General features: G+C 39.3%; 1 protein-coding gene across 1 annotated transcript; it reads right to left on the bottom strand.

Moving 5' to 3' along the window:
- Nucleotides 1–134: 134 nt before the first annotated feature.
- Nucleotides 135–25002, bottom strand: LOC138957135 (uncharacterized). Its single transcript, XM_070328307.1, has 11 exons — nt 24824–25002; nt 19594–19710; nt 19223–19294; nt 18878–18958; nt 17767–17859; nt 16439–16730; nt 11737–12013; nt 9699–9935; nt 8832–8908; nt 2187–2291; nt 135–344 (listed from the first exon to the last, which is right to left on the bottom strand). Exons 1-11 carry the CDS (start codon nt 24871–24873, stop codon nt 135–137), a joined length of 1611 nt encoding a protein of 536 aa, XP_070184408.1. The 5' UTR covers nt 24874–25002.
- Nucleotides 25003–26075: the final 1073 nt, after the last annotated feature.

Raw genomic sequence — 26075 nt, 5'->3', positions numbered from 1 at the left:
AAGTTTCAAATGGAAGCATGTTAATGTGTAATTAATGACCGGTAATTTTTAATGAGTTGGGGCATTCTGACCAATCACAGGATCTGTTTCATTAAAACGCAAACTTGATTGAATTACAATAATATTAGTAATTATTACCTGAAGTTCAAGTAGTAGCTGATTTTGTTCAGCAATCTGGGATTCAGAAGGATGCTTGCCAGCTCCTTCAAAGTTTCTGAATCATCATGGGCATCCAACCACTGCTTTTCTTTTCTCTCTCCTTCAGTCAAAGGCTCGTGTAGGCAGCGACCCAAAGCCCACTCGTGTTGGTCAGTAATGTGGTGAAGGGTACCCCGAAGTGTTCCCTGAGATACAGTTTAACATTAACAGAGAATTAAACAAGTCGCGTAAGGCGAAAATACAATATTTAGTCAAGTAGCTGCCATTTTTCAGCAAGACCGTATACTCGTAGCATCGTCAGTCCACCGCTCATGGCAAAGGCAGTGAAATTGACAAGAAGAGCGGGGTAGTAGTTGCGCTAAGAAGGATAGCACGCTTTTCTGTACCTCTCTTTGTTTTAACTTTCTGAGCGTGTTTTTAATCCAAACATATCATATCTATATGTTTTTGGAATCAGGAACCGACAAGGAATAAGATGAAAGTGTGTTTAAATTGATTTGGACAATTTAATTTTGATAATAATTTTTATATATTTAATTTTCAGAGCTTGTTTTTAATCCCAATATAACATATTTATATGTTTTTGGAATCAGCAAATGATGGAGAATAAGATAAACGTAAATTTGGATCGTTTTATAAATTTTTATTTTTTTTTACAATTTTCCGATTTTTAATGACCAAAGTCATTAATTAATTTTTAAGCCACCAAGCTGAAATGCAATACCGAACCCCGGGCTTCGTCGAAGAATACTTGACCAAAATTTGAACCAATTTGGTTGAAAAATGAGGGCGTGACAGTGCCGCCTCAACTTTCACGAAAAGCCGGATATGACGTCATCAAAGACATTTATCAAAAAAATGAAACAAACGTTCGGGGATTTCATACCCAGGAACTCTCATGTCAAATTTCATAAAGATCGGTCCAGTAGTTTGGTCTGAATCGCTCTACACACACACACAGACAGACAGACAGACAGACACACACACACACACACATATACACCACGACCCTCGTCTCGATTCCCCCCTCTACGTTAAAATATTTAGTCAAAACTTGACTAAATATAAAAAGAGAAACCTATCCCACTTTTTATGAGCTGATGTCATATGTAATGAAACGTTTTTGCTGTCAATATACTCAAATTAAAGCAATGGTATTTCATTAGCAGTTTGTAACTATCCCAGAAAGGTCACAGTATATAAATGAGCTTCCATCCATGATAATATTCTGCTGGTTTGAAATAATTGAAGCTGTTGATTGCATCAAAATATGTATACAGACAGTAATTGCAGTGGATTGATTGTACTGTGCTGCAGTACTTATTAAATTCACATGTATTATGTGATTGTAATTGCCTGTCTCTGTTTTGGAAGACTGTGTAAAATGTGGATAAGTTACGAGTTCTTTTTTGACTGTAATGATTGTGAGCATCTGGTATTTTTCCTCAGGCAAGTAAATTTGACCCAAAAGTGAAGATTTTCACAATAAACCAGACGCGTGTTTCTTTCAGGCAAGATATTCTTTCGGCTAGCCGCTCGTGGTGCCAGGAGGCGAAAGTGTCTGAAACGGTGTTATGGCTAGCTACGCTAGAATTAAACGCCATTGGTTGATACCAAAAGGTCGTCTGCACTTGTCGGTAAAAAACCACGGACAGCCAATCGGATTGGTAGCTGCGTGGCCGCCATGTTTTCTCGACAAGCGAGCAAGCCCAAAGCTACCTAGCGTTTCAGGCAAGAATCCTAGCGTCACTCGCGGCGAAATGTGCCCAAGAAATGATACTTCCTCGCCCCATTCGCCTGTAAGAAACAGGGGACAGATAAGACGTCCTTAAAGACATATATCTACAATGATGCCCTATGTCTATGGTGGGTTTATTTGATAAAGTGAAACAAGCGTTAAAAACGGGCGTCTACAGATACAAGGTGGGGGGGGGGGGGGGGGGTTGCGGTGTACGTGTTACTTTAACTTGTAAGGTCATAAACATGATGTAGTGTTATAGTCATTAACGGTTAAAAATTAAACTAACCACAAACTGCTTGTAGTCGGTGGATGTTCTGCATGTAAACCAGAAGTGATTCACAATCTCCTTTGTCCACTTCATCAGCTTTGCATGTTGCTTCTGACTCCCAAGCTGAAACAAAAACATTATGATCAAAATACTGCTTTATTTAAAAAAATTACAAAAACTGTACTGTCCATGTAGAAAATACAACATGGCTTGCTGTGTCGAACTATATTTACACAAGTTGCATTTTTTTACTCACATGAGTATGCAGTGTGTCTTAGTAATGAGCAGAGTCCAGAAACGCATACCAGCAATTTAACGAGGTGATTTTCCTGTCACTGGGTTCATGTGGTACCAAACTGTTACATCGCTTTGGGTCATTAAATAATTGTGTACAGTCTCTTTTTTTTTACAGAGCTTTTAATTAATGCCAAGGGCATATCATGACAATACCAACAACCATGCAATATTATTATAATGCAGGGATCTTCTCTTATCTGTTCAACTGTACTATAATCTTTCTTTATTTTGTGCATACACATCAATTTTGGGCCCAGCCTCAAATGGTTTACATAAAAATGTAATTCTTCTCACGAAAATAGCAGTTTTAACCTTATGGAACACACTTGCACTAGCATTTAACGGCATAAAATGAAACAGTTTGTTTTAATGGCTAATTAGCTTACGTAAACCACACACCAGAAGTTGTGGTTTATTTCACCCCTGAGCCATTGTAGACCCGTGTCCCACACTTTCCTTTTTTCACAATTTGTTCGCTTCCGGTGTCATTTTAGACTGAAAAGCAACTCGAAAGAAGAAGCTGAGCCTCTGTCTTGAAACATCTGAAACACTATTTTGGGCTGCCGTTTCAATGTTAACCAAAAAGTTAGAGAAAAACAACAAGGTTCGGTTGCGAAATGACAGCGGATTGAGCATTTATTCCGGTTGATGAAGGTACGATCGATTGAAGCTTCTGTTCACTCCGTCAACCAACAAGACCAGATTTGTAGCAGACGACAAACAAAGTATGCGTTTTTCCTGTCTTGTGATGACGATTATGTCGTGATAAATTATCTGTAACTTGTGAAGACATTTCAAAATAAAATTTAGCTTTAATGTGTCACGGGATATAATTATACGTTTTCATCCATGGAATTGGTATTTTGTTTCGGAAGGGTGAATGAATTCATGATGTCTTTTCCGGAACTGGACAAAACGCTCCGCTCACCCATCCACATACATAATCAAATTCTCAGACGACACCACCATTGAAGGCCTGATTTCTGACTCCAATGAGGACGCTTACCGGGGGGAGGTTCAAAGAGTGGTTGAGTGGTGCTCTGAAAATGATCTCGAGCTAAACGTTCTTAAAACAAAAGAAGTCGTTATCGACCCTCGACGAAAGAAAGACCCCATCTTGCCCCTTGAAATAAATGGGGAAGCTGTAGAACAGGTCTCTTCATTCAAATTTCTCGGCACACTGATCTCTGAAGACCTGAAATGGGACGGGAACACCACGTCCATCATTAAGAAGTGCCAGCAGCGGCTGCACTTCCTGAGACAGTTGCGCAAGTTCCGTATGTCACAGCAAATCATGGCGCAGTTCTATCGCGCAGTCGTTGAGAGCACCCTGTGTTTTTCTATCACGGTCTGGTATGGCAGCACAACTGAGAAAGAGAAACAGCTACTGGAGAGCATTGTGCGGACAGCCTCCAAAATCGCGGGCTGTGACTTCCCTTCCGTTGCCTCTATCTTTGAGTTGCGCTCAGGTCGAAAAGCAGGAAAGATTGTTCGCGACCCCTCCCACCCGGCAAACCACTTCTTCGAGCCTCTTCCATCTGGTAGGCGCTACAGAGCTTTGAAAGCCAGAACTAGTCGCTTTCGCTCTAGCTTCATCCCCCATGCTGTACTGACAACTCCTGTAGTGAAGACGTTGTAATATACTGTAGTTATAGGATTGGGGGGGGGGGGGGGGTTTCTTTTGTTACTTAGTCCTTTCACTGCATTCCATTACTGTTCTCATAACTTGTGATAGTGGAAATATGTGCAATGTGGAATGGTCCTTATTTTTTAGGTGCTGGAGTAGTTCTGTGATGGTAGTAGTTTTGTGCAATGCGACTCTAAGTTCAGGTGCTTGAGTAGATCTGTGATAGTCTGTTAATACTGTTGTTTTAAACTGTCTAGATCATGATTATATAATTTTATGTGATGATCTGACTAAATGATAATAATTACATGTACTACTTACTTTTTAATTTTAGGTATTGTTCTAGTATTCACTAATGTTGTATTGATATTACTGGCACCCCTTTTAAACTGATATGGTTTTTACGTTTACAAGGCGACGATGTGAATTTGTGATGTAGATATGTGGCTGGTTATGTGTGAGAATGTAAATAATTGTGTGTGTGTGTGTCTGTGTGTGTGTGTGTGTGTGTGTGTGTGTGTGTGTGTGTGTGTGTGTGTGTGTGTGTGTGTGTGTGTGAGTTGTGTCTGTGTGTGCATGACAGTGTAATGTACGTATGTATGCATGCATGGTGATGTGTGTCTGCATATGTGTCTGGTTGGTTTTTATTTTATTTTTACCGTGCCGTGCCAAGATGAAATCCTTTTGCAAAATTGGTGAATAAATATCTTGTATCTTGTATCTTGTATAGTTCAACAACTTCTAGGCTTGTGTTCATTATTATGCCAATGGTGAATTTCCCATGCTTTGTTTCCACATCCCACGACAAATTCTCCTTACTTTGGTCATGTCATATATACGTTACAGCTCCGTCCATCCATGGTATTGCATTATATTTTGTCTCGACAGGGTGAGAGAATATAATGACGTCACTCTCCCTCGAGTAACGTCATAGAGATTACACAACGTCATCGAGTGAGGGACCGAAAAATATTGAAACTCGAGGATGATTTTTTTGTGGTATCAACCGAGACCGTAGGTCGAGGTTGATACCACACAAAAAAATCATCCGAGAGTTTCAATATTTTTTGGTCCCTCACAAGATGACGTTTGTGTAATTTGTGTATACAATGATCAACGACAAAGACAAAAATTAAAACAAAAACAACACGAACTCTTTTCCATCGAGGAATGGTGGAAGGAAAATAACACAACCGGAAATAGATCTAGATCTAAATTGATCTCTATGACCCGTGCCTTGATACCATTGAGATCATAGGAGATGCACAGCAGTGCCGATACCAGGTTTCTTTAGCTTCACTTTAAAATGATATCAGAACGATAGTTATTCACTTGAAAGTGAACACAGGAGAGTTGTATACATCATATTCATTGACCCAGTCTCGACAAAATATCACGCGATACCATGGACGGAGCTGTAATTTATACATATTACCAGTAATATATCAGCTTAAAGGCACATTCAGCTTTATGTAAATCATCAGTTTCTGGTCACAGACAATGTGATGCTTTTACACACAGTAAAAAAAAAACTTTTTGCAAGTGTGCTCCATAAGGTTATTATTACTGCTTTTTTTGTGAGAAGATTGAAATCGGTCTGTAAACCATTTGAGGCAAACTGGGGATTAACTCCAAATAAATGTTATGTCTGTACATTTTTCTCACATGTGCTTGCATGCTTCTTTTAATTGTTCTTTCTTTTAAATTGTTATGCAAAGGGAAGAGGGTTATAGTATGTGTAATCAGTGTTATGGAGTGGTATAGCCCGGTTTTTAGACAATCATAAATGTCTCTACACCACTCTATAAGTTTAGTATTTGTTTACAGACTTGAATGTAATCTGAATAGTTGTCCGCTACCGTAGCTTACAAGGCACAAGCGCACACTCACTCACACACGCAAAAACCTGGTGTTAAATGGATCTTGACACTGCCAAGACTAATTATTATTAGTTTACAAAGCTTTTTACATCACAAAATCATGTCCGGGCTTCGACCAGTACTCTAGGCCGACAACACCGCAAGAAACTCTACAGTCCAAGACGCAGACACCTTTTGGCTCAAACAAAGCAGCTTAACAGGTAAGACGAATAGGTATTCTACTGTACGTTACCCTACTGCCATCTTTCGGCTTTCAAGATGTTGGTATGGCTGTAAGTCCTTCAGACGACTGACAAGGATGCACCAGTCCTCACGACACCGCAACCATTGCTTGACGTAGTCCTTGATCCTTCCAGTTCGTCTCGGCGGCTAACTGTAGAACCCTGCCAGCTCTCCATGCCATGGTCATGTCCACAAGCCGCAGTTGACTGGTTCAGTTCAGCCTCCGTCGATGAAAACCCTCCAGTTGGAACACTGTAAAGTTTATAGTCCATAAATCAACTTGTCTTTAGTTTCTTTCACTCGCACAATAAAAATACTCACTCGTCCAACATATTAAGCTGCATGAGCCAATATAATTATTTACACGTTAATTCCTGTTTTCTAAAGCCAAGAAAACGTTACGTAAAACCCTCACATGTTTAAGCAGTGTAGCACAATAGCTTAGGCCTACACAATAACGTTAAACACAGAAACAGTCACTCTTCTCACATACGACAGCATGACATGAAAATATAACCGGTTTCAAACATACCTCAAAAGAGTGTAAAGCCAACATTTAGTACAGTCGCCGGCCTGGCATGAATATGAAAATGGAAGATATCACGTAGACTGATAGGGAAAGTTCGTCAGTCTTCATCCTTCTTCAGTCAGATACCTAAAACAGGAGCCCGTCTGCTAACGTGTTACGAAAAACATGAGTCGAGCTTGGCTCCTTGACGGCGACTGATTTTACAAAGTCGTTCTTGCTATGACATTGCTAGTGAGCTGTCGTCTGCATTACTTGCACGTGAAAAACCTTGTCAGTTACACAAAAGTTCAACTGCGGTCAACGCGACGGTATGCAGCCTATAGCCCTTTCCAATGTCTGACCATCGCTATAGTCTATTCTATTTACAACAATACACATTAGGCCAAAAATACGAGTAAACCGCTTCGTAACATCACCCCCTTTCCTCAAAAGAAAATGAATTGTTGAAAAAACGATGAAATTTTCTGAATCTCGATCAGAGATTATCCAAAAAGTCAAAAGAATTAAATATAGGTCATGTTCAGAAGCTGTTTAAAAAAAATATCATGAATGAAACTCGAGTAAGACCTTGCAAGAATATGCCAGTCAACACATCAAATCAAAAATCAAATCAAATCTGAAAATGTTACTGGATAAACAGGACAAACAAAACAATCATTCACACCCGTGTAAGCGCACGTGCCTTGAGATAGAAAACAATACTGCTAAAGGGTCAAACAAACAAACATTATTGGGCGCCAGATGTTATGGTCCTTTATTGGCCGGTTTCTAGACAATCATAAATGTCTCTACACCACTCTATAAGTTTAGTATTTGTTTACAGACTTGAATGTAATCTGAATAGTTGTCCGCTACCGTAGCTTACAAGGCACAAGCGCACACTCACTCACACACGCAAAAACCTGGTGTTAAATGGATCTTGACACTGCCAAGACTAATTATTATTAGTTTACAAAGCTTTTTACATCACAAAATCATTTCCGGGCTTCGACCAGTACTCTAGGCCGACAACACCGCAAGAAACTCTACAGTCCAAGACGCAGACACCTTTTGGCTCAAACAAAGCAGCTTAACAGGTAAGACGAATAGGTATTCTACTGTACGTTACCCTACTGCCATCTTTCGGCTTTCAAGATGTTGGTATGGCTGTAAGTCCTTCAGACGACTGACAAGGATGCACCAGTCCTCACGACACCGCAACCATTGCTTGACGTAGTCCTTGATCCTTCCAGTTCGTCTCGGCGGCTAACTGTAGAACCCTGCCAGCTCTCCATGCCATGGTCATGTCCACAAGCCGCAGTTGACTGGTTCAGTTCAGCCTCCGTCGATGAAAACCCTCCAGTTGGAACACTGTAAAGTTTATAGTCCATAAATCAACTTGTCTTTAGTTTCTTTCACTCGCACAATAAAAATACTCACTCGTCCAACATATTAAGCTGCATGAGCCAATATAATTATTTACACGTTAATTCCTGTTTTCTAAAGCCAAGAAAACGTTACGTAAAACCCTCACATGTTTAAGCAGTGTAGCACAATAGCTTAGGCCTACACAATAACGTTAAACACAGAAACAGTCACTCTTCTCACATACGACAGCATGACATGAAAATATAACCGGTTTCAAACATACCTCAAAAGAGTGTAAAGCCAACATTTAGTACAGTCGCCGGCCTGGCATGAATATGAAAATGGAAGATATCACGTAGACTGATAGGGAAAGTTCGTCAGTCTTCATCCTTCTTCAGTCAGATACCTAAAACAGGAGCCCGTCTGCTAACGTGTTACGAAAAACATGAGTCGAGCTTGGCTCCTTGACGGCGACTGATTTTACAAAGTCGTTCTTGCTATGACATTGCTAGTGAGCTGTCGTCTGCATTACTTGCACGTGAAAAACCTTGTCAGTTACACAAAAGTTCAACTGCGGTCAACGCGACGGTATGCAGCCTATAGCCCTTTCCAATGTCTGACCATCGCTATAGTCTATTCTATTTACAACAATACACATTAGGCCAAAAATACGAGTAAACCGCTTCGTAACAATCAGGTTCACTATGTTGTTCAATTACTGCAGAATCAACATTTTAACATATAACATAACAAAATATTACCGCCACAATTTTCTTTCCCAAGTTTTTGGCAGCATGCCAAATGTCATGCGAATGCTTCACATCAGGGAAGTTATTCTCTGAAACAAAATACAAAAGAATGTAGTCTTTTGGCTGAAATAAGAAAGAATTAAAAAAAAACAAAGGTAGGTTGTTTGAACGTTTGTTATTGACAAAACAATACATTCAGAGATTATCTCCGGCTTTAGCTGCCTCAGGAAAAGTTCAACTCTTTTGCAATAGGTTCTGAGATTAGACTCATCTTTTAGTTTGTTCACTGCTTCTGTCTGGGCGGCCCGCCATACAAATCGTAAAATGCATGGTCGGCAATTAAACAGTCAATACACCTGAAATTTGCACCTGTGGCGAGAAACTTGCAAGGCATGGCAAAACCGGCACACACAAAATTATCCAACCGCCCGCATACAAATTTGACTTGTGAAACGTTATAATCTCTTGTCGTTACTGACAATCGCAGTGTGCTAAAGAAGAGATTTATAGAGCAAATCTTGAACATAATTATTGGACTCAGCGCGTCGTTCCATACTTGGGTAGTTTTCACGATTACCTCTATAAATCTCTGCGCACTATGCATGTCTCAATTACTTAAAATAATTTTGTATGTACTGGTTGTTAATGAGAGTGCAAAGATCAGTACACTTGCATTGACTAATATTTAAGCAGTCCAACCAATCATAAATGGATGTTTTTAGCAGAGTAAACTTTGTGCAGAATCTTAAGGGTGTTTAACACCCTCTGTTACACATGTGCACTAGATAAAGATCCCAGGTTCATAGCTAAATCTTAGGACCATGAACATCAAATAGGCATATGTAAATTGTTTTGCAGTTTCTCATTGGTAACACTCACTCATAACAGACCCGATGCCCAGATGAGCATCTGTCACAACCTCCTTGACATGGACCCCCTTCTCCCTCAGCTCTGCCATGGCTCTTAAAAATCCTTCCTTTTCCATGTTGGCTGATTTTCTCCCCACTTCCCTCTTGTAAATGGTCTTGATGGTTAGTATTTTCTTGGTGGTCTGGTCCATGAGGGAATATGAGCAATATTGAGCACAGTGACCTGGGGAGTCGTTGCGACCGTCACCTGTAGAACACAGTAAACAAATATTAAAAAAAGTTTTAAATTTAACGACTATTACACACACTCATGCACTAAAAGTAAGTGAATTCAAAAAAAATTATTTCAGTACAAATTTGCCATAAAATGCACCGATTTAAAACATTGTATCAGTCAAAATATTGAAATTTAAAATGTTGCGGAGGTGCAGCCAACAATGCAAACAATAATTGATCGTGAAAGACTGCATGTTTCAAATCCTCTGACACTCATTTCTGGGCTGGTATGTGTCAAGGTTCAACTTAACCTGAGATAATAGCTTAGCTTGGACTTTCTATCCCCAGGATAGCATCGATACTTCAGCGCAATGCACAAGTCGAGACTACAGAAAAAGATAACTAGCCCGTGCATTACCCTCAATCTATTTTTGGCATTTGAAATTCCGCAGCTCTGCGCATGATAGGATGTCAAGGCCGTTTTAAAGTCAGGAATCCGCGTTCGAAAGGTGACATCATTCTGTTCTAAATGACAAGTGCAAATTCACATTAGGTTAGGCCAGAAGCCTATCATAATAAAAGCAGCTAAGTACTATTAGTTACCAGCAGTCGACACGCGATAATACATATGCCCTTTGACCTTTCCTTGGGAACATACATGACTAAAAATAGAATACAGGATTGTGGGAAAGCTGTTCAATGGCACTCATGCACTATATTCGATTTTCAATACACGACTCAAAATCTTTGGGATAAATCAAAATGAAAAAAATACAAGTATATAGAGTTAAGAAAACAAGAAAAATTTGAAAACCATTTGGAATGAAGCAAATGAATAAAATACAAGAATTACGAGTTCAGAAAAAAAAAATTGCCTTCGAAGCGAATTGAACCCAGGACCACAAAAGTAATTGACTAGCGCACCGTCAATCGGGGACTCTACCGACTGAGCTTTTTTGTCTAACTGTAGGCGAGGGAGATTTTAACTTCAAATATTACACTTGAGCTCTCGATGGTGGCGACAACTCAGTGACTCAAGTTTTCGAGTCTCTCTGTTCGTATTTGTTTACTGTTCTTCATATGTTACTGTTCGGGGCTAGTTTAGTAGCTGACCCTACGCTCCCTGAGTCACTTTGTATAAGTTTGGAAAGCAATATCAAGTAGCGATAATTTCAAGTGAGACCGACATTATTGATACGAAATGCATTGACCAATCGCCGAAAGGCGTATGAAAGGATATCCCAAAATCCTCTATTCCTGATGACACACTCGTTCATATACACCAAACAGGTAATTATTCCTGTATGTGAAAACACTGGTGCGACTGCCTCTATTTTGTTTTTCAACTAACCACGGGATAAAAGATTTATCAGCTTCAAAATGAGGGGATAGTTAACCCGGATTTTAGCGCGAGGATAGAGCTAACCTCGACTCATGCATTGGGATATTTTTTACAGTGGTCTGAATTAGCTCAAGGATAGAGTTTATCCCGGGCTAAAGTCTCTATCCTAATGACACGTAACCGGCCCTGGCGTTAAAAACTTTCACCCAAAACTTCATCCTGTTTTAAGTAGAATATTTGACTTTGGTACAGTACCATAATTGCTTAAAACTTGGATATCATGAAGTCGCAGAAGCGTGCCAAGTTTGCAAGTTACAGCTTCCAAATTATTGGAAATAAAATTAACATTAAAGGAGAGCTGCCCTCATTAATTAAAAAACTAACAAAAAATGTAGCTCTGTAATTCAGCTGCTGACTTCAAATAGTGCAGAGAAAGAATAAAAATACTAAAAATGTGACACATACACTTGAAGAAAACTGACACTAGTACCTAGAACAATGACATCATTGATCGAAGAAAGGAGTTCCTGTTGGTGCAGTCCCCAGACTTCTTGGACAGTGGGCACAATGTAAAACGACTGTATTTGAAAAAATGTAGTCTTTGACAGAATGTGAAGATTCAACATCTTCGCCCACAATGCAATTTTGGAGAAGTTGTTTCCGGATGTAATGATGGTCGCAGCTAACAGGAAATCTCCACTGTGGAGCCTGCGATTCATAACTGGCTGCGAGCACCACACGTGTCCCACGTGACCATCAGGACACGTCTGCAACAAACATATTCATTAACTTGACAGGAAAATCTGCAACTGTTAGACAATCACTGTACTAAGGCAGATAAATGCTAAAACAAAATGTTGCAAATTGCATCGTGTGTCGACCAGTCACAGAAGCAAATCTGGCCAGGTATATATGTTACAGTTAATCTGTGAAACCAGGGAATATGTGTATTAACTAGGTAATACATGAATTAACTGACGTAAAAAACCCAGTTAATTCATGTATTACCTAAAATAGTTTAGTTAATACACGTATTCCCTGGTTTCACAGATTAACTGTAACATATATGCATGTACTTCCTTCATGTCAAAGAAATGGGAAACATGCAGTGTTGTTGTGGGAAATAAGAAATGGATATTGAACAACTTCCTGCGAAATATGGCCTGATGATCAAAATAGGGCTGTGTGAGCCTATCCAATCACAGCACCTAAATTCCCCAATATTGTCTCCATTATTATATCAATATAACACAATATAGCTATTCTGATGAACACGTGGGGGAATTCGGGGGCTGTGATTGGATGGTCTCAACATCATCATAAAAGCATAATGCTACGGAAGTCGGCCATTTTTGCCAATATCCAAAAGCATATTGGCAATAACAAAGACGCATGGTTCGGGTTTACCCATCTGTACCACACGATGTTAACAATCGACAACACCATACACTAACAACTTGAAATTCTTCTCGGGAATGTTTTTCAGTTTTACAAATGTCGATAGCATACCCTTTTCTGCTAACTTCCCGGTAAAACAGGACTAAGCCTGATTATTTTCTGTCCCTAAACACCACAAAATGCCCAAAGTCGAAAGATGTAGTACAAACAGGGGAGTAAAACGGAACAGCCGTTTTTGTGTGCCTGTGTGAGCCTTGTTGCCGACTGACACAAACTTTCACATTCGGCTTTTCTTATCTCGTAACTCCACACTAAATACCCCACTTCCCCTCTGAAGTATTGATGTACAACCCATGGCACTAACATTCATGTATTCGTTTATAACTGAGGTTGAAAAATTCGCTTCATGACGAGACAAGTATGAATGCCATTCACCCAAACTGAAAACTTCGCTGCCGTCTGCTCGCGTTGTACGGATTAGCTGTTCTCTTCTCCTCCCCTTGTTGCATCCTAGTTCTTCACTTGTTTCTAGTTTCCGTTGATGTTGTGTTTTGGTCTTCTTCATAAGTAGTCTTGTTCATAATTAAAAAAACTCAAACTTCTTTTTGTTGTATACGAATGAACTAATAAAAAGCTGTTTAACAGCTGTGTTGTCAAATTGAGGGTTTTTTCCAAAGTCAGTGTGGCGCCTGCGCAAAAATAATGCGCATAAGAAACGGCGTCTGCTATCAAAGCTGAGATCAACGCATCGACGCAAATACTGTCATTTTGTAAGTTTGGAACAACAAATCAAGGTCAGAACAGCTATATAATCGCTATTGTATTTTCAGCGTAGCAATAGGGTTCGATATTTAGACTCGAACAAGTATAATGCGACTCGTCGGTATTATACTTGTCTCGTCTAAATATCGCACACTATTGCTACGCTGAAAACACAATAGCTGTTACTCATATGTCTATCTCGATCATTATTGATATCATGATATTCAGTGTTATTCTATCCGAAACATCACATGGGTTACATACATAATGATTAATTTTTAAGATATCTTCATTCGATTGATATTACCATAATATCAGGCACAAACACCAGAATTCTATTTAATCAAAGACCTGTACAATTAGTACTACAGTAAATTTTGATAATGTCAATGAAAATGTCAACTAAACATAATATGGGACAATTGTAGCAAAACCCTAACAGATGAACTCGAAAAGTTAAACCTAGATGCAATGCGAACAATCATCGGAGCTGTCCGCGGAACCAGTCACTTTTAAGCTTTACGGAGAAACTGGACTCCAATCATTATCTGAAAGGCGTAACCGTCATAAACTAACAATGTTCCATAAAATTACTCACGACAAGACCCCCCCCCCCCCCCCCATACCTACAAGCAGCACTCCCACCTCTCGTAGCAGCCAACAACCCCTACCACAGACGCCGCCCCTTAGAACGAAGTATACCCCCACATCGAACAGAAACGTACAAAACATCCTTTTTTCCTTCGACAACCGTACCCTGGAACCAACTACCTGAACAAATACAGTTAACCGACTCCCTCGTGGAATTTAAACATTACTTAACAAAAGACGACACACAAATTCCCGTTTACTTCTACAGTGGCAGTCGACAAACACAAATAATCCACACAAAAATGAGACTTAATATTAGTGATCTAAAGAAAGACTTAGTTGAGCGACACCTTGCGGAAAACAGCGTATGCGACTGTGGTGATGGAACAGAAACTGCAACACACTTCTTACTAGAATGCCGTTTACACTTAGCTGCAAGAAACAACACAATCAACAAACTAACCAACAACTTCATACACACAGATATTCTACTTCATGGAAACCCCTCCTTGCAAACAAAAATTAACAAAAAATCTTTTTAACAGTGCAGGAATTTATTGGACAGTCCGGCCGTTTCGAACAGATAAACATGTAAAGTGAAAACAAAATCGATACGTCTACTCGTCTCTCTCTCTCTCTCTCTTTCTCTCTCTCTCTCCCTCTCTCTCTCTCTCTCTCTCTCTCTCTCTCTCTCCCCCCCTCTCTCTCTCTCTCTCACTCTCCCCCTCTCTCTCACTTTCCCCCTCCCTCCCTCCCTATCTCTTACTCGCTAACACCTCCGCACACCAGTATACGCTGCACGGACACGCCCTCGAGAATGTCACCTCCGCGAAATACCTTGGAGTGACAGTGCAAGCAGATCTGAAGTGGGATATTCACATCGACACCATCGTGAAGAAGGCCAACCAGACCCTTGGATTCCTTCGCAGGAACCTCAAGATAGGAGCAGTCCACACCAAAGAACTGGCCTACAAGTCCCTAGTGCGACCTTTGCTGGAGTACGCATGCACAGCCTGGGACCCCTCCTCGCAGAAGAACATCGCCAAGATCGAAGCCGTACAGCGCAGGGCAGCACGCTACGTTCTCCACCGACATCGCAACACCTCAAGTGTCGGAGAGATGCTGCAGACCCTCCAGTGGCCCTCTCTTGAGCAACGCAGACGGACGTCCAGACTGTGTATGCTGTACAAGATTACCAACAATCTCGTCAAGGTCAACTGCGACGAGCTCCAACACCTTCCCAGCAGATCAAGAAGAAGCTCAAGAACAAACACCAGAGCCTTCAACAGGATCCCAAGCAAGACCGATACGAGACTGAACAGCTTCCTCCCCAGAACCATCAGGGAGTGGAATGAGCTACCAGAGGAGGTTGTCAGCGCGGCGACAGCAGCCGCCTTCACCTCCAGCGCATCCCACCACTGCCAGCACCTGTAAACAAAACCCTGTACCCTGCCCTAGGCCACCAGTAAGTAGGGTCGATGAAGGCTAGGGCAGCACCGGCAGGGGTTTAACCCCTGCAACCGCTTCGGCCGCCGGCTTGGCCTAGCCCGAGACTTGAAAATGCTGTGTGGTCCTGCCCCCCTCCCCCCCCCCCCCCCCCACTCCCTGCAAATTTTATTTTCTTCCGCAACCCTCCAAAGCGCCACTAATAGTCAGAACGTTGACCCTGGGCGTTAAATGGAAGAAAAAAAAAAAAAAAAAAACACCATAAATATTATATTTGTATTCTAAAACTGATTTTTGTTTTGATGTACAATTTTCATTCAATTTTCTTTTCATGTTTGCTTGGTTTTCATTTAAACTGTACCCTCCCCAATCACATAATTCACCTCCCCCACCTTTTAAACGGAGACAGACAGTATTCCTCAGATTTGAACAGGAAAATTTTTTCCACCGTACACTCGTTCATTAAACGTTCAGGCCGCTTTGGGTAAATCAGAATAAATGCTCTACAAGCCGGACAACAACTTTAACTTCTGCACATCTCCTACCCATCCCTCTTCTTTTATTCATCTTCTTTCCCTCCTTCCTTCCTTTACTGTCTTTCTTTATCATCATTATGCAACGTTCATTACGTTATTAATAGATTTGGTTTATTGAGACAAATTTTTCAGCCGTTACCGCCTTATGTTGTACTGTCATGCAGGAACACCACTATAAGCTTCTAGCTTGTTGCTGTTTCTGTGAACTTTGTATACATGTCATGATTGTAACCTTTGTTAAAATAAACTTATGCTTAAACCATAAAAAAAATAAAATAAAAAAAATAAACATAATTTAACTGTATATAGCTAAAAATTAGGTGAACATTTGACAAAGGAGAATTGCTGAACAGATACAAAATGCAAATATATGTACAATAAATTTGTAATAACAAATTAAATAAACATAATTCACAAACACACACATTCTACAAACTGAAATCTGTTTTAAATACATACCCATTTCAGGTACAATGCTGAACCAACAAAACTGGGAACAGGCGACACAGCCTTGCCGCACTTGTCATGAGAGCATGTGTTGATAGACGTGCCAGCCAACTGAATGAGCTGGTCAAGGAACACAAGGCATGTCGTGGAATCGGCAACCCTCTTACAGTCATTTTCTGTCATTTTGCAGACTCCTCGTGCTGTATCCTTGTCCTGTTCTTGATCAGCCACATCAACTTCAGGGCTTCCAAAGAATAATTCCTCAAAATCGATTTCAGTGCTGTCTTGCATTATTTCTTCAGATCTGTAAGGAATTAAACAGAGATTGTGTTTATAGTTATAACAAAGAAGCTGAAAAAACAATTTAAGTAAGTGGTGTTTTTTTTCTAAATTATTTCATTTGGACCTGGATTTTCAATTCAAAATAAAAGTAAAAAGAAAACAATTAGCAACCGGGATTCAACAAAAACAATAACTTTCACATATATTTGTTTCATCTTTTTAAGATTTAACTTTGGAGTACAGAGTCCGATACGGAAAGTCTCAAGCAAAAACTCTCAATGATTTTAGAGATTATGAGGATACTTACGCAATTCTATTTTGTCAGAGACTCGGGTTTTTTTTAATAATGTTGCAACAGGCCCTCGAATGCTACTGACATTTTCAGTAAGTTGTGGTCTTAACGATAACGTCAATGCTTTTAAATTTAATAGTGGCAGTGCCCATTTCCTCTTCATCACTGCCTTCAACCTTCCTTTCCCTTTAACTGGGTCATTTTAGTTTTTGGAGGGGGAGTCCAGATATAACAGCTCCAGCTGACAATACACTTTACATACAGATATGCCATAACAATTAGTTACGGTCCATGTGCCTGGGGCCTTCATTACCAATAACAGGTCGGTTCCAAGACACACGCAATTATGTGAATTTTTCATTAATGAATTTGCCTCAGATGCAACACAATTGTGTTCTCTCCCTCTAATGAATACAGTTAACAATGCATGCAGATGCGTCGCGTGCTAAATAAAAACCAAAACAATGCTGTTCTCTTGCTCCTTCCAAGACTATAAGGGTGAAACTAGAGACTACCCTACAGTCTCAACCCTTTGTTCGAAAGGCCTCATGTCGTTTGTGTAAATTACGAGATGATACATTTTTTTTAAACATTAAAACAAAAATATTAAAAACTGGCGTTGACTGAGCCAATGAAGGGGGACAGGAACTTGTAGATAATACACCTGTGATAATACTGTTATAGACTGTGTATTTTAACACCATAATATTCCAAAGGGAGTAGAAAAAAAAGGGAATTTATAACACCATAATAACAAATCTCTTACAGAATCGCTGTCAACGTGATGTTGGGATCATAATCAGGATCATCTTCATCCTCCTGCTCCTCTCCAGACTCAACTGTAACTTCAATTGTGAGGCTAACCAAAGAAAAACAATATTAGTTAACATTATACAAGCTTAGGACTCTGACAACAACAAAAACAAGGCGCGTGAAGCAATATAAAAACCTTTAGTCAGTCATTATCAAACTAAAAGATCAACATGACAAACCAGTCATTGCTGAGACTACATTTAAATAGTCTCGGGTAACCATCCCCGAAGACTGAAATGGGTCAAGCCCGTCTCCGCAAAGCATGCGACCATAGCTAGCACCTGTACACCTCAGTTTCGCTAGCAGTTCAATATTTGAAAAAAACAACTCATGTCAATCTGGTACAGCACAGCAAGCCATGTAGTATTCTCTATGTATTGTAAAACTAACATCCACTCACTTGCATATATACCCACCACCTTCAGGTTAGGTAGTAATACATTGTGTAAAGCCATGGGAAACATTATCAACTCTTAGATCCACTGCTTTTTTCACTTTTAACTTAGTCCTACCATTAAGTGTAGCTATCTTGAGCTGCTACACATAACAATTAAATGCTGAAACCTGATGTTTGAGGGAAAACTAAGATAATTAAGTAAGGTTAATGAATAGGTACATGTGTCCCAAAGAGCCCCTAGCTACCTACAATAGTCAAAGCAGATTCTGATAATTCCACTAAAGATCTGAAAGATATTTACAGAATGCACATTTTATTGTTTATTAGAATCAACATAATCAACCTGTTCCTGACAGAAACAGAAAAACTTATTTGAAGAATTTATCATTCACTCAATGAGAATGAGATAACTTTGGCCAAGCAGAACACACAAAGTTCAAGAAAATAGAAAAGGGATATAACTCTGTTTTGATCAATCATAAATGAAACAAATCCCAATACCCATTTGTAACCATAAAAGGATTATATTCTACACAGAGATTACAGCAGTTTTCACATTAATCAACTTTATTTTATAAATATTTTTTTAATAAGTATACAACAAACAGCATGTGTTTCGCACACACCCACACACTACAGCAAAGAGAAGTATGTTAAAACAACTCACTCTAGTGGGTCAATGAAAGACTGAGATAGCTCTTTCTGCCTCACAGTCCTGCCAGCTCTTGATCCGTGAAACTTCTTGTCGCTGAAATTACATTTGCAACACTTCAACATTAACGGATTAATATAATGTTAACTATAATCAACAGTTCTCTCCTGCAAATTCAACTACAATACCACTATACTTTAACTCTAGTCTAAGTGAAACCATTTCTTAGAATATTTGTTATTTCACACAGCTTTCTTCATTATTTTCTGCAGTAACACTATGATCTAGACACAGATATAGTAACACATATTTTCAAACATGAAAAAAAATTTAAAAAAATTATATAACAAGCAAGCTCACCCTCTTCTCAGATCATCCTGGTCACCATCATCAGATTCTGTGAACCTTTGAACACCGGACAGGTTGTCTTCACTGAAATGTTTTGTTTTAAATGACATTGTAAAAATTGAAGGTGAAGTGTTACATGTCTTTGAAGCAGCTAAACAAAGAATTTGCGGAAGCACCTTCACCTAACTTATGTAGGTTAATTGTAGACATATAGATTATATATTTATTTCTTCATTCATAATACAGTATTGCTTTCAATTAAATCAAGTGCATAATTCAGTTATAGTCACACTGAGACAGCAATTTCTTCATTATATCTTTTGACCATGGGATAACTACACGAATGAATAAATTTGAGACGGCAATATCTTTAAACCAAATACCTTTCAGACTCTGCGGCTGAAATGTCTGACACTCCAGGAGGAGATGGATGCACCTTTAGCCCACAAGAAAAGGTACCAGGCGTTGATGTCAATCCTGAAGTCCCAGGTGTAGGCTGACTACCATGGCATAAAAATATTCACATCATTCATGTTTAAATTGTAAAGTACACTGAGCCTAAAATAACACTGTCAGTCAGTCCATAATGGATCCAAGGTATACACAAATTAAGAAAAAAAATTCATACAATGTCATTGAGAATATCACTGCTAATGAGATTAAATCAGCATTCATTTGCTCCCCTTTACTAACTTATCATAGTTATGAAACATGCAGTTTATTACTTTCAATGCAAGATTTTAGATTTATTTAGATTTTTTAATTAACAAACTGCATATATTGTATCAAGAAAACATACAGATACTTCACAATCAACGTTATCATCATATACCCTGTTTTGAAATCAAGAAATCTTCAATTGCACAAGAAGATGGATTACAACTGTACGTGGTATTTTATTTGTTATCGTTTACAAATCATAATATTATTTAGTATCAACTAACTGACAGTAGTACCCATCGCATTGTTTGGCTTTTCACCAATAATAAACACACTTCTGTCTTCATATAATTATCATAGCTTTTTTGTACTATTTATTTTATTGATAGTTTAAAACATACAACTATGGAGGTCTCCCTTTTGCGTACTTCGGAGCGGTGTCACGTGATATGCAGAAATGGTTTGGAGGGCAAGAAGCAGAACGGCTAGCGTCAGTGCGCCGCTCGATGATTCGGGAGTGTGTGCATGAGTTTTCATTTTGTTATTATTCAAGAACTTGTAGTTCTATTTCTAACTTTGTATGTTTATGTGTGAAGCTCTTTAGTTTTAGATTACCTATTATTTCTGCTTCAGTGTGTGTGAGTTTTCATTTCATTGTTATTCGAGAAATGGTATTTCTAACTTTGTATGTTTATGTTTGGAGAAGCGATTCTTTTTTCCTTTTTGGGATCAAGTCTGGTGTCTGCTTTAGTGCTTACTTTTCTCTAGTGAACGACGAAGAAGAAGAAGAAGTGCTTACTTTGATATTACCTTAGAACATTTATTGTGAACCTGTGAATGTGTAATGTGTGTGTGTGTTTTTTTTGTTCTTCTTTTTTATTTTTTCTATTTCTTTTTACTTTAGTGCTGCTGAAGACAGTAACTAAAAATTTCCCTGAATTCAGTGTTACGTGTTTTTAGTTTTTAATTTTTATATATATGTTGACAATGACAGTTCAGTTAAATAAAGCGTTGAACACATTATATGTATTTTAATTTTTACCAATCTGTCACTCTGTGAATGTGAAGCTGGTGTGAGTGTGATATTTAACACATTACTTTTGATTTGTACCTAATCTTTGCCTTTGTTAGCTCCAGTAGGTGTGTTTTCAACAGTTTTGTTCAATTTTGTGAAACGTTACTGTTTTGAGACAAACCAGACACATATTTTTCCGTTTAGGACAGCTGGGCTCAACATATTAACTTTGTTGACTAAACAAAGGAGCCATTACACAGATACACACTCATTCTGACAATCACTCACCAGATTCTTCACAATTAAGAAATGTCTCAGATAAGACACACGCAAGCTTAAAAAAAAAAAGTCTTAAGAACAAAAACGTTACGGCAACAACAATGTATTTATTAGTTCTTACTAAAATCACATGCTTCAATAAAAAAAAGCATAAACTATACAGACATGCTAACCAGCATTGATTAAGGCACACACTTGAGTCAAAAAGCTATGGCATTAACATAAGCAGTGTTGAATCTTGTTTCAAACTGCACATTTCAGTCAAAAAGCGAGTGAATCGGTGTTTCAATCATTAGCAAAATTAATACTGCTGTTGAGGTTTGGAATCAATGAACAATAACTGTTCACACATCAATACTGTCAAAGTGTAAAAAGAAAAGAACTGTACATGCACCCACATACTAAGCATCATATCTCAAGATCAAATAAGGAACAGTGTTGAGCCCTTGAAAATGTTTTCAATAATACACACTTCAGTCAGAAAGCAAAAACAAAAAAAGTAACTACACACATTCCTGCCAGCACAAATCAGATAGATACATAAGTAAAATTAATACTGTTTTTCTGGTTTGGCATCCACAGAAGTTATGTTTCTGTTTTAAAGCACACACTTGTCAAGGTATTTATTAGTTCTTACTAAAATCACATGCTTAAATAAAAAATCATAAACTGTAAAGACATGCTAACCAGCACTGATTAAGGCACACACTTCAGTCAAAAAGCTATGGCATCAACATAAGCAGTGTTGAATCTGTTTCAAATTGCACACTTCAGTCAAAAAGCTATGGCATCAACATGAACAGTGTTGAATCTGTTTCAAATTGCACACTTCAGTCAAAAAGCACATCTCAGACAATAAGTGAATTAGTGTTTCCAATCATTAGCCAAATTAATACTGCTGTTGAGGGTTAGAATCAATGAATGGTAACAGTTTACACATCAATACCGTCAAAGTGTAAAAAAGAAAAGAACTGTACACACACCCACACACTTAGCATCAGATCTCAAAATCAAATAAGGAATAGCGTTGAGCCGTAGAAAAATGTTTTGAATAATACACACTTGAGCCAGGAAGCAAAAAAAGTAACTACACATATGCACGCCAGCACAAGTCATACAGATACATAAGTCAAATTAATACTGTGTTTCAGGTTTGGCATCCACATAAACAGTGTTTTTTTTTTTTAAATCACACACTTGTCAAAAAACATAAAAGTAACTGTACACAGTTCTGTTCAGGTTTAGCATCACTGTAAACAGTTTCAAATCAGGTAGATACCAGTCAAATACAAAAATAACATAAAACTGCACATTGGTCCAATTAAAAAAAAAAAAGATTCAGACTTGAGATCAAAAGTAAATAGTGTTGCATTTTTTTTTTCAATCACACATTTCAGTCGAATTGCATAAAACTGTACACACATGCTAGAGGGCCCCAAAGGGGGGTATCATCACGATCACGGGAAGGGAAATTTTAGCTTTCACGATCACAGTTACCTTGATTTTTGTTTTCACGATCACGAACACCAGTGGCAAATCACGGTCACGGTAAAAGTTGCATGTACAGAAAGCACGTGTCAAAGTACACACAACCACACAGTAATTCGCTCCTCTGGATCTATTGTTTATTCAACACAAAGTGAGAACTGTTGCCCTTTTTTTATTATTATTTTTTTAATTCTCTTTCATACACACATAGAAATACATATCATGATTTGTAATCAGTAACAAGAATGTTGTTTTCATTGTTTTCTCTTTCTTGTAAACCCATTTTCTCAAAAACTATTGGGTGGATTAAAATTAAAGTACATGTATGTGTGATGGGTTCTTTATTTTCAACTTTGCCATACAATTTGAGGTACACCATGCATCGCCTGGTTTCATGGCCTTGAAAAACAACTTGAACAGGAATGCTACAGGCCCAAAATGGTTTTACCTGAAAGAAGCGCGCAGTGCCAGTGGCGAAGCCACAAGCCTGAGCCTGCGAAGCAGGCGAGCCAACTAGGGGGGTCCGGGGGCATGCTCCCCCGGAATTTTTTTCAAAAAACGGTGAAAATCTGTGCAATCTGGTGCATTCTGGGCATCATTTTCAGGGCTGTAATAGTTTTGTGATCTTGTTAAAAATCCCATTTTAGCCTCCCCCCACCACCATTCAACACACCTCCAAACTGGTGAAAACAACACTAGCCTACTGTGCGCTGGCTTCATTGAGACCGGCGCCCGGTTGCGTTGCGCGATATTCACACGGATCGTTTTTGCGGAAATTTTTCAACTTCACCGGAATAAATTTGACTTTACCGGATTTCGAAAACGGCTTTATCGGATTTCCGGCAATTACCGGAAAAGTAGCATGCCTGACAAAATCAGTCCCCAACGAACATGACTTTGATCGTCTTTGACATGAGGATCAAGTGACCCAAACTGGCACGTCTCCCCACCATTGTTTCTGAATTTAACCCATTGTTGATATTAAAGTTTACACTTACAGGCGCTAAAATAAATCCAAGCTTAATGCAAAGAAGCGACAATTAGAATCTATGCCAAGCGTGTCCACGTTGCTGGGATGAAAAACACATTTCTAGTTTCCGTTTTGGCTACACGCAGACTCGATCTCGAGCCAGTCGAGGTCACACTGAGCGAGTGACAGCCGGACGTGGCAATGTCGACAATGTCAATGATCTCACTCAAACTCAAAGATCTTGAACAAATTTCAAGATCTTTGCCTACATTCAGAACAGTCATAGAGCAACATAGATCAATATAACTTGATATTTCGTCTTCGGAAAGACCGACCCGTAGCCTCACCTTTCCACCAAGGAAGGCATTCTCGCCGCCTGCTTTGGTCTGGCTTGAATCCACAAAATATAACAGAAGTTCGATGACAGTACCGCTGCACGCCATTTTTGATCTTCGAATTCAAATTTGACTCAATGCACTCACAACTTTTGCACGAAGCCCTTCCATTGGATGAAGTTTGGCAGACTTTTGCATTTTGCCTTCTGATTGGATCTCTTTTTTGTGTGTGATTGGTTCTCTTAAAGGGAAGCAATCGCTGTCAAAATCATATTTCTGAATGTGTTGTTGCTTCCCTTCAATCGGGATTGGCTCCTTGACGAATAGAGGATCATAGAGTGATACAGCTGTGAAAAATGTACGTTGAAAATAAAATGCTTTGCAATAATGCCCATCACGATCACGAAAACAAATGACAATCACGATCACGAAACTTGATTTTTTTGTCATCACGGATCACGGGCAAAGTCCCATCACGATCACAGAAATGGAAATTTCGGCAATCACGGTCACAGAAAGGTCAAAAAACGCCAATCACGATCACGATTTTAAACCCTTTGGGGCCCTCATGCTAGGCAGAACATCGCAGACAATGAAAAATGTGTTTCTAGTTGTACATAACAACCCCATCAAATCAAATTAATACTGTCTTTCAGGTGTCGGATAAAAAGGAAACATTATGCAACAAGTATTCACCATCTTGAATGAAATTTAACCAAATCGTCGACGCAAATACGGAATCGCCGCAGCGAAACTTCGCGATCGGCACCACGCTTCCATGTTTTCGCTATTACGGCGCGGTGACCTCTTGCCCTCCAAACCCCGGTGCGCACGAAGTGATGACGTCAATAGGGAGACCTCCATACCTGCTGAGATCAAGAGAAGAAGTACCGCCTGCCTGTGTCCTGCTTGGCATTGTTGCTGTAGCCTCAATGCTGATTCACAAAATTAAAAAAGTTAATGTAAATGTCCAATAAATAAATATTTTTCAAGACTCATGAAAAACACAAACCACAACCACAGGGATACACAGACGTGGCCACACACATAGGTACACACACACACACACTGACACAGGGACAGACACACACACACGAGGGCACACAGTACACAGGGACACATACATACACACACGCACACACACACACGAGGGCACACAGTACACAGGAGCACACACACACACACACACACACACACACACACACACACACATACACACACACACATACACACACACACATACACACACACACACACACACACACACACAGTGCAGAGCACAAATCGCAAAATGCGCCGATCTATGTTTTGTAATAATTCATTTGCATAGTTCTATAAATAGTATCATAACAGACACAAATGGCCGGAGAAAGTAACGGTTCGCTTATCCGAAAGGAATCGTCGAACACCTCGTGCATACGTGTTTTTTTATACAGGTTATGAATTGGGAATCCCAACACCACAAGCAATGATGACTAAACAACACCAAACAAGGCCACAGCTTACGCAAGTTCCCAGTAATCAAAGCGAACGCCAAGTATCGACAGTTTGTTTGTCAGGGCTGCAGGCACTTGACTGAGTCACGGTGATACATTTCTGCTCCACAACAAATCCCTCCCACCCCAATTCAGTAGATCTAATTCTTTGGTCAATTTACTTTTTACAATCAAGTCCAATATACACACCCTATCATCACATAACATAAATAGCATCCTAAACATCTCATGAAATGCATGAACAAATACCCACTTGTTCAGCAGGTGACGAGCAAACTGCGGATTGGTGATGAATCCAAATTTGTTCTTCACTTCGTTCCAACGCGCAAGCTCCTCACCGATATACACGCGCGACGTGTCATAGTCACGTTGACGAGTGCGTTTTCGTTTCTTCTTGGTTGAATCCGGTACAGTCGGCTGTGGACCCCTGCGTTTTGTTCTTTTCTTATCACCCTGGTTCGATACGACTGAATGAGCCTCCATTTTTTCCTACAAGCTCATCAATTATGTGTGACCTAGTTTGCTTGTGACGTGTCATTCTATGTGCATGTGGTGATCCTCAAGATGATGCAGATCTAAAAATAATTAAGAAATAGGCCAAGAACCGGCGGGTCCGAGTTAA

Source organism: Littorina saxatilis, linkage group LG2 (assembly GCF_037325665.1).
Source record: "Littorina saxatilis isolate snail1 linkage group LG2, US_GU_Lsax_2.0, whole genome shotgun sequence".
Lineage (NCBI taxonomy): Eukaryota > Metazoa > Mollusca > Gastropoda > Littorinimorpha > Littorinidae > Littorina > Littorina saxatilis.
The sequence above is the reverse complement of the archived record's forward strand: the minus strand, read 5'-3'. Positions and strand labels throughout refer to the sequence as shown.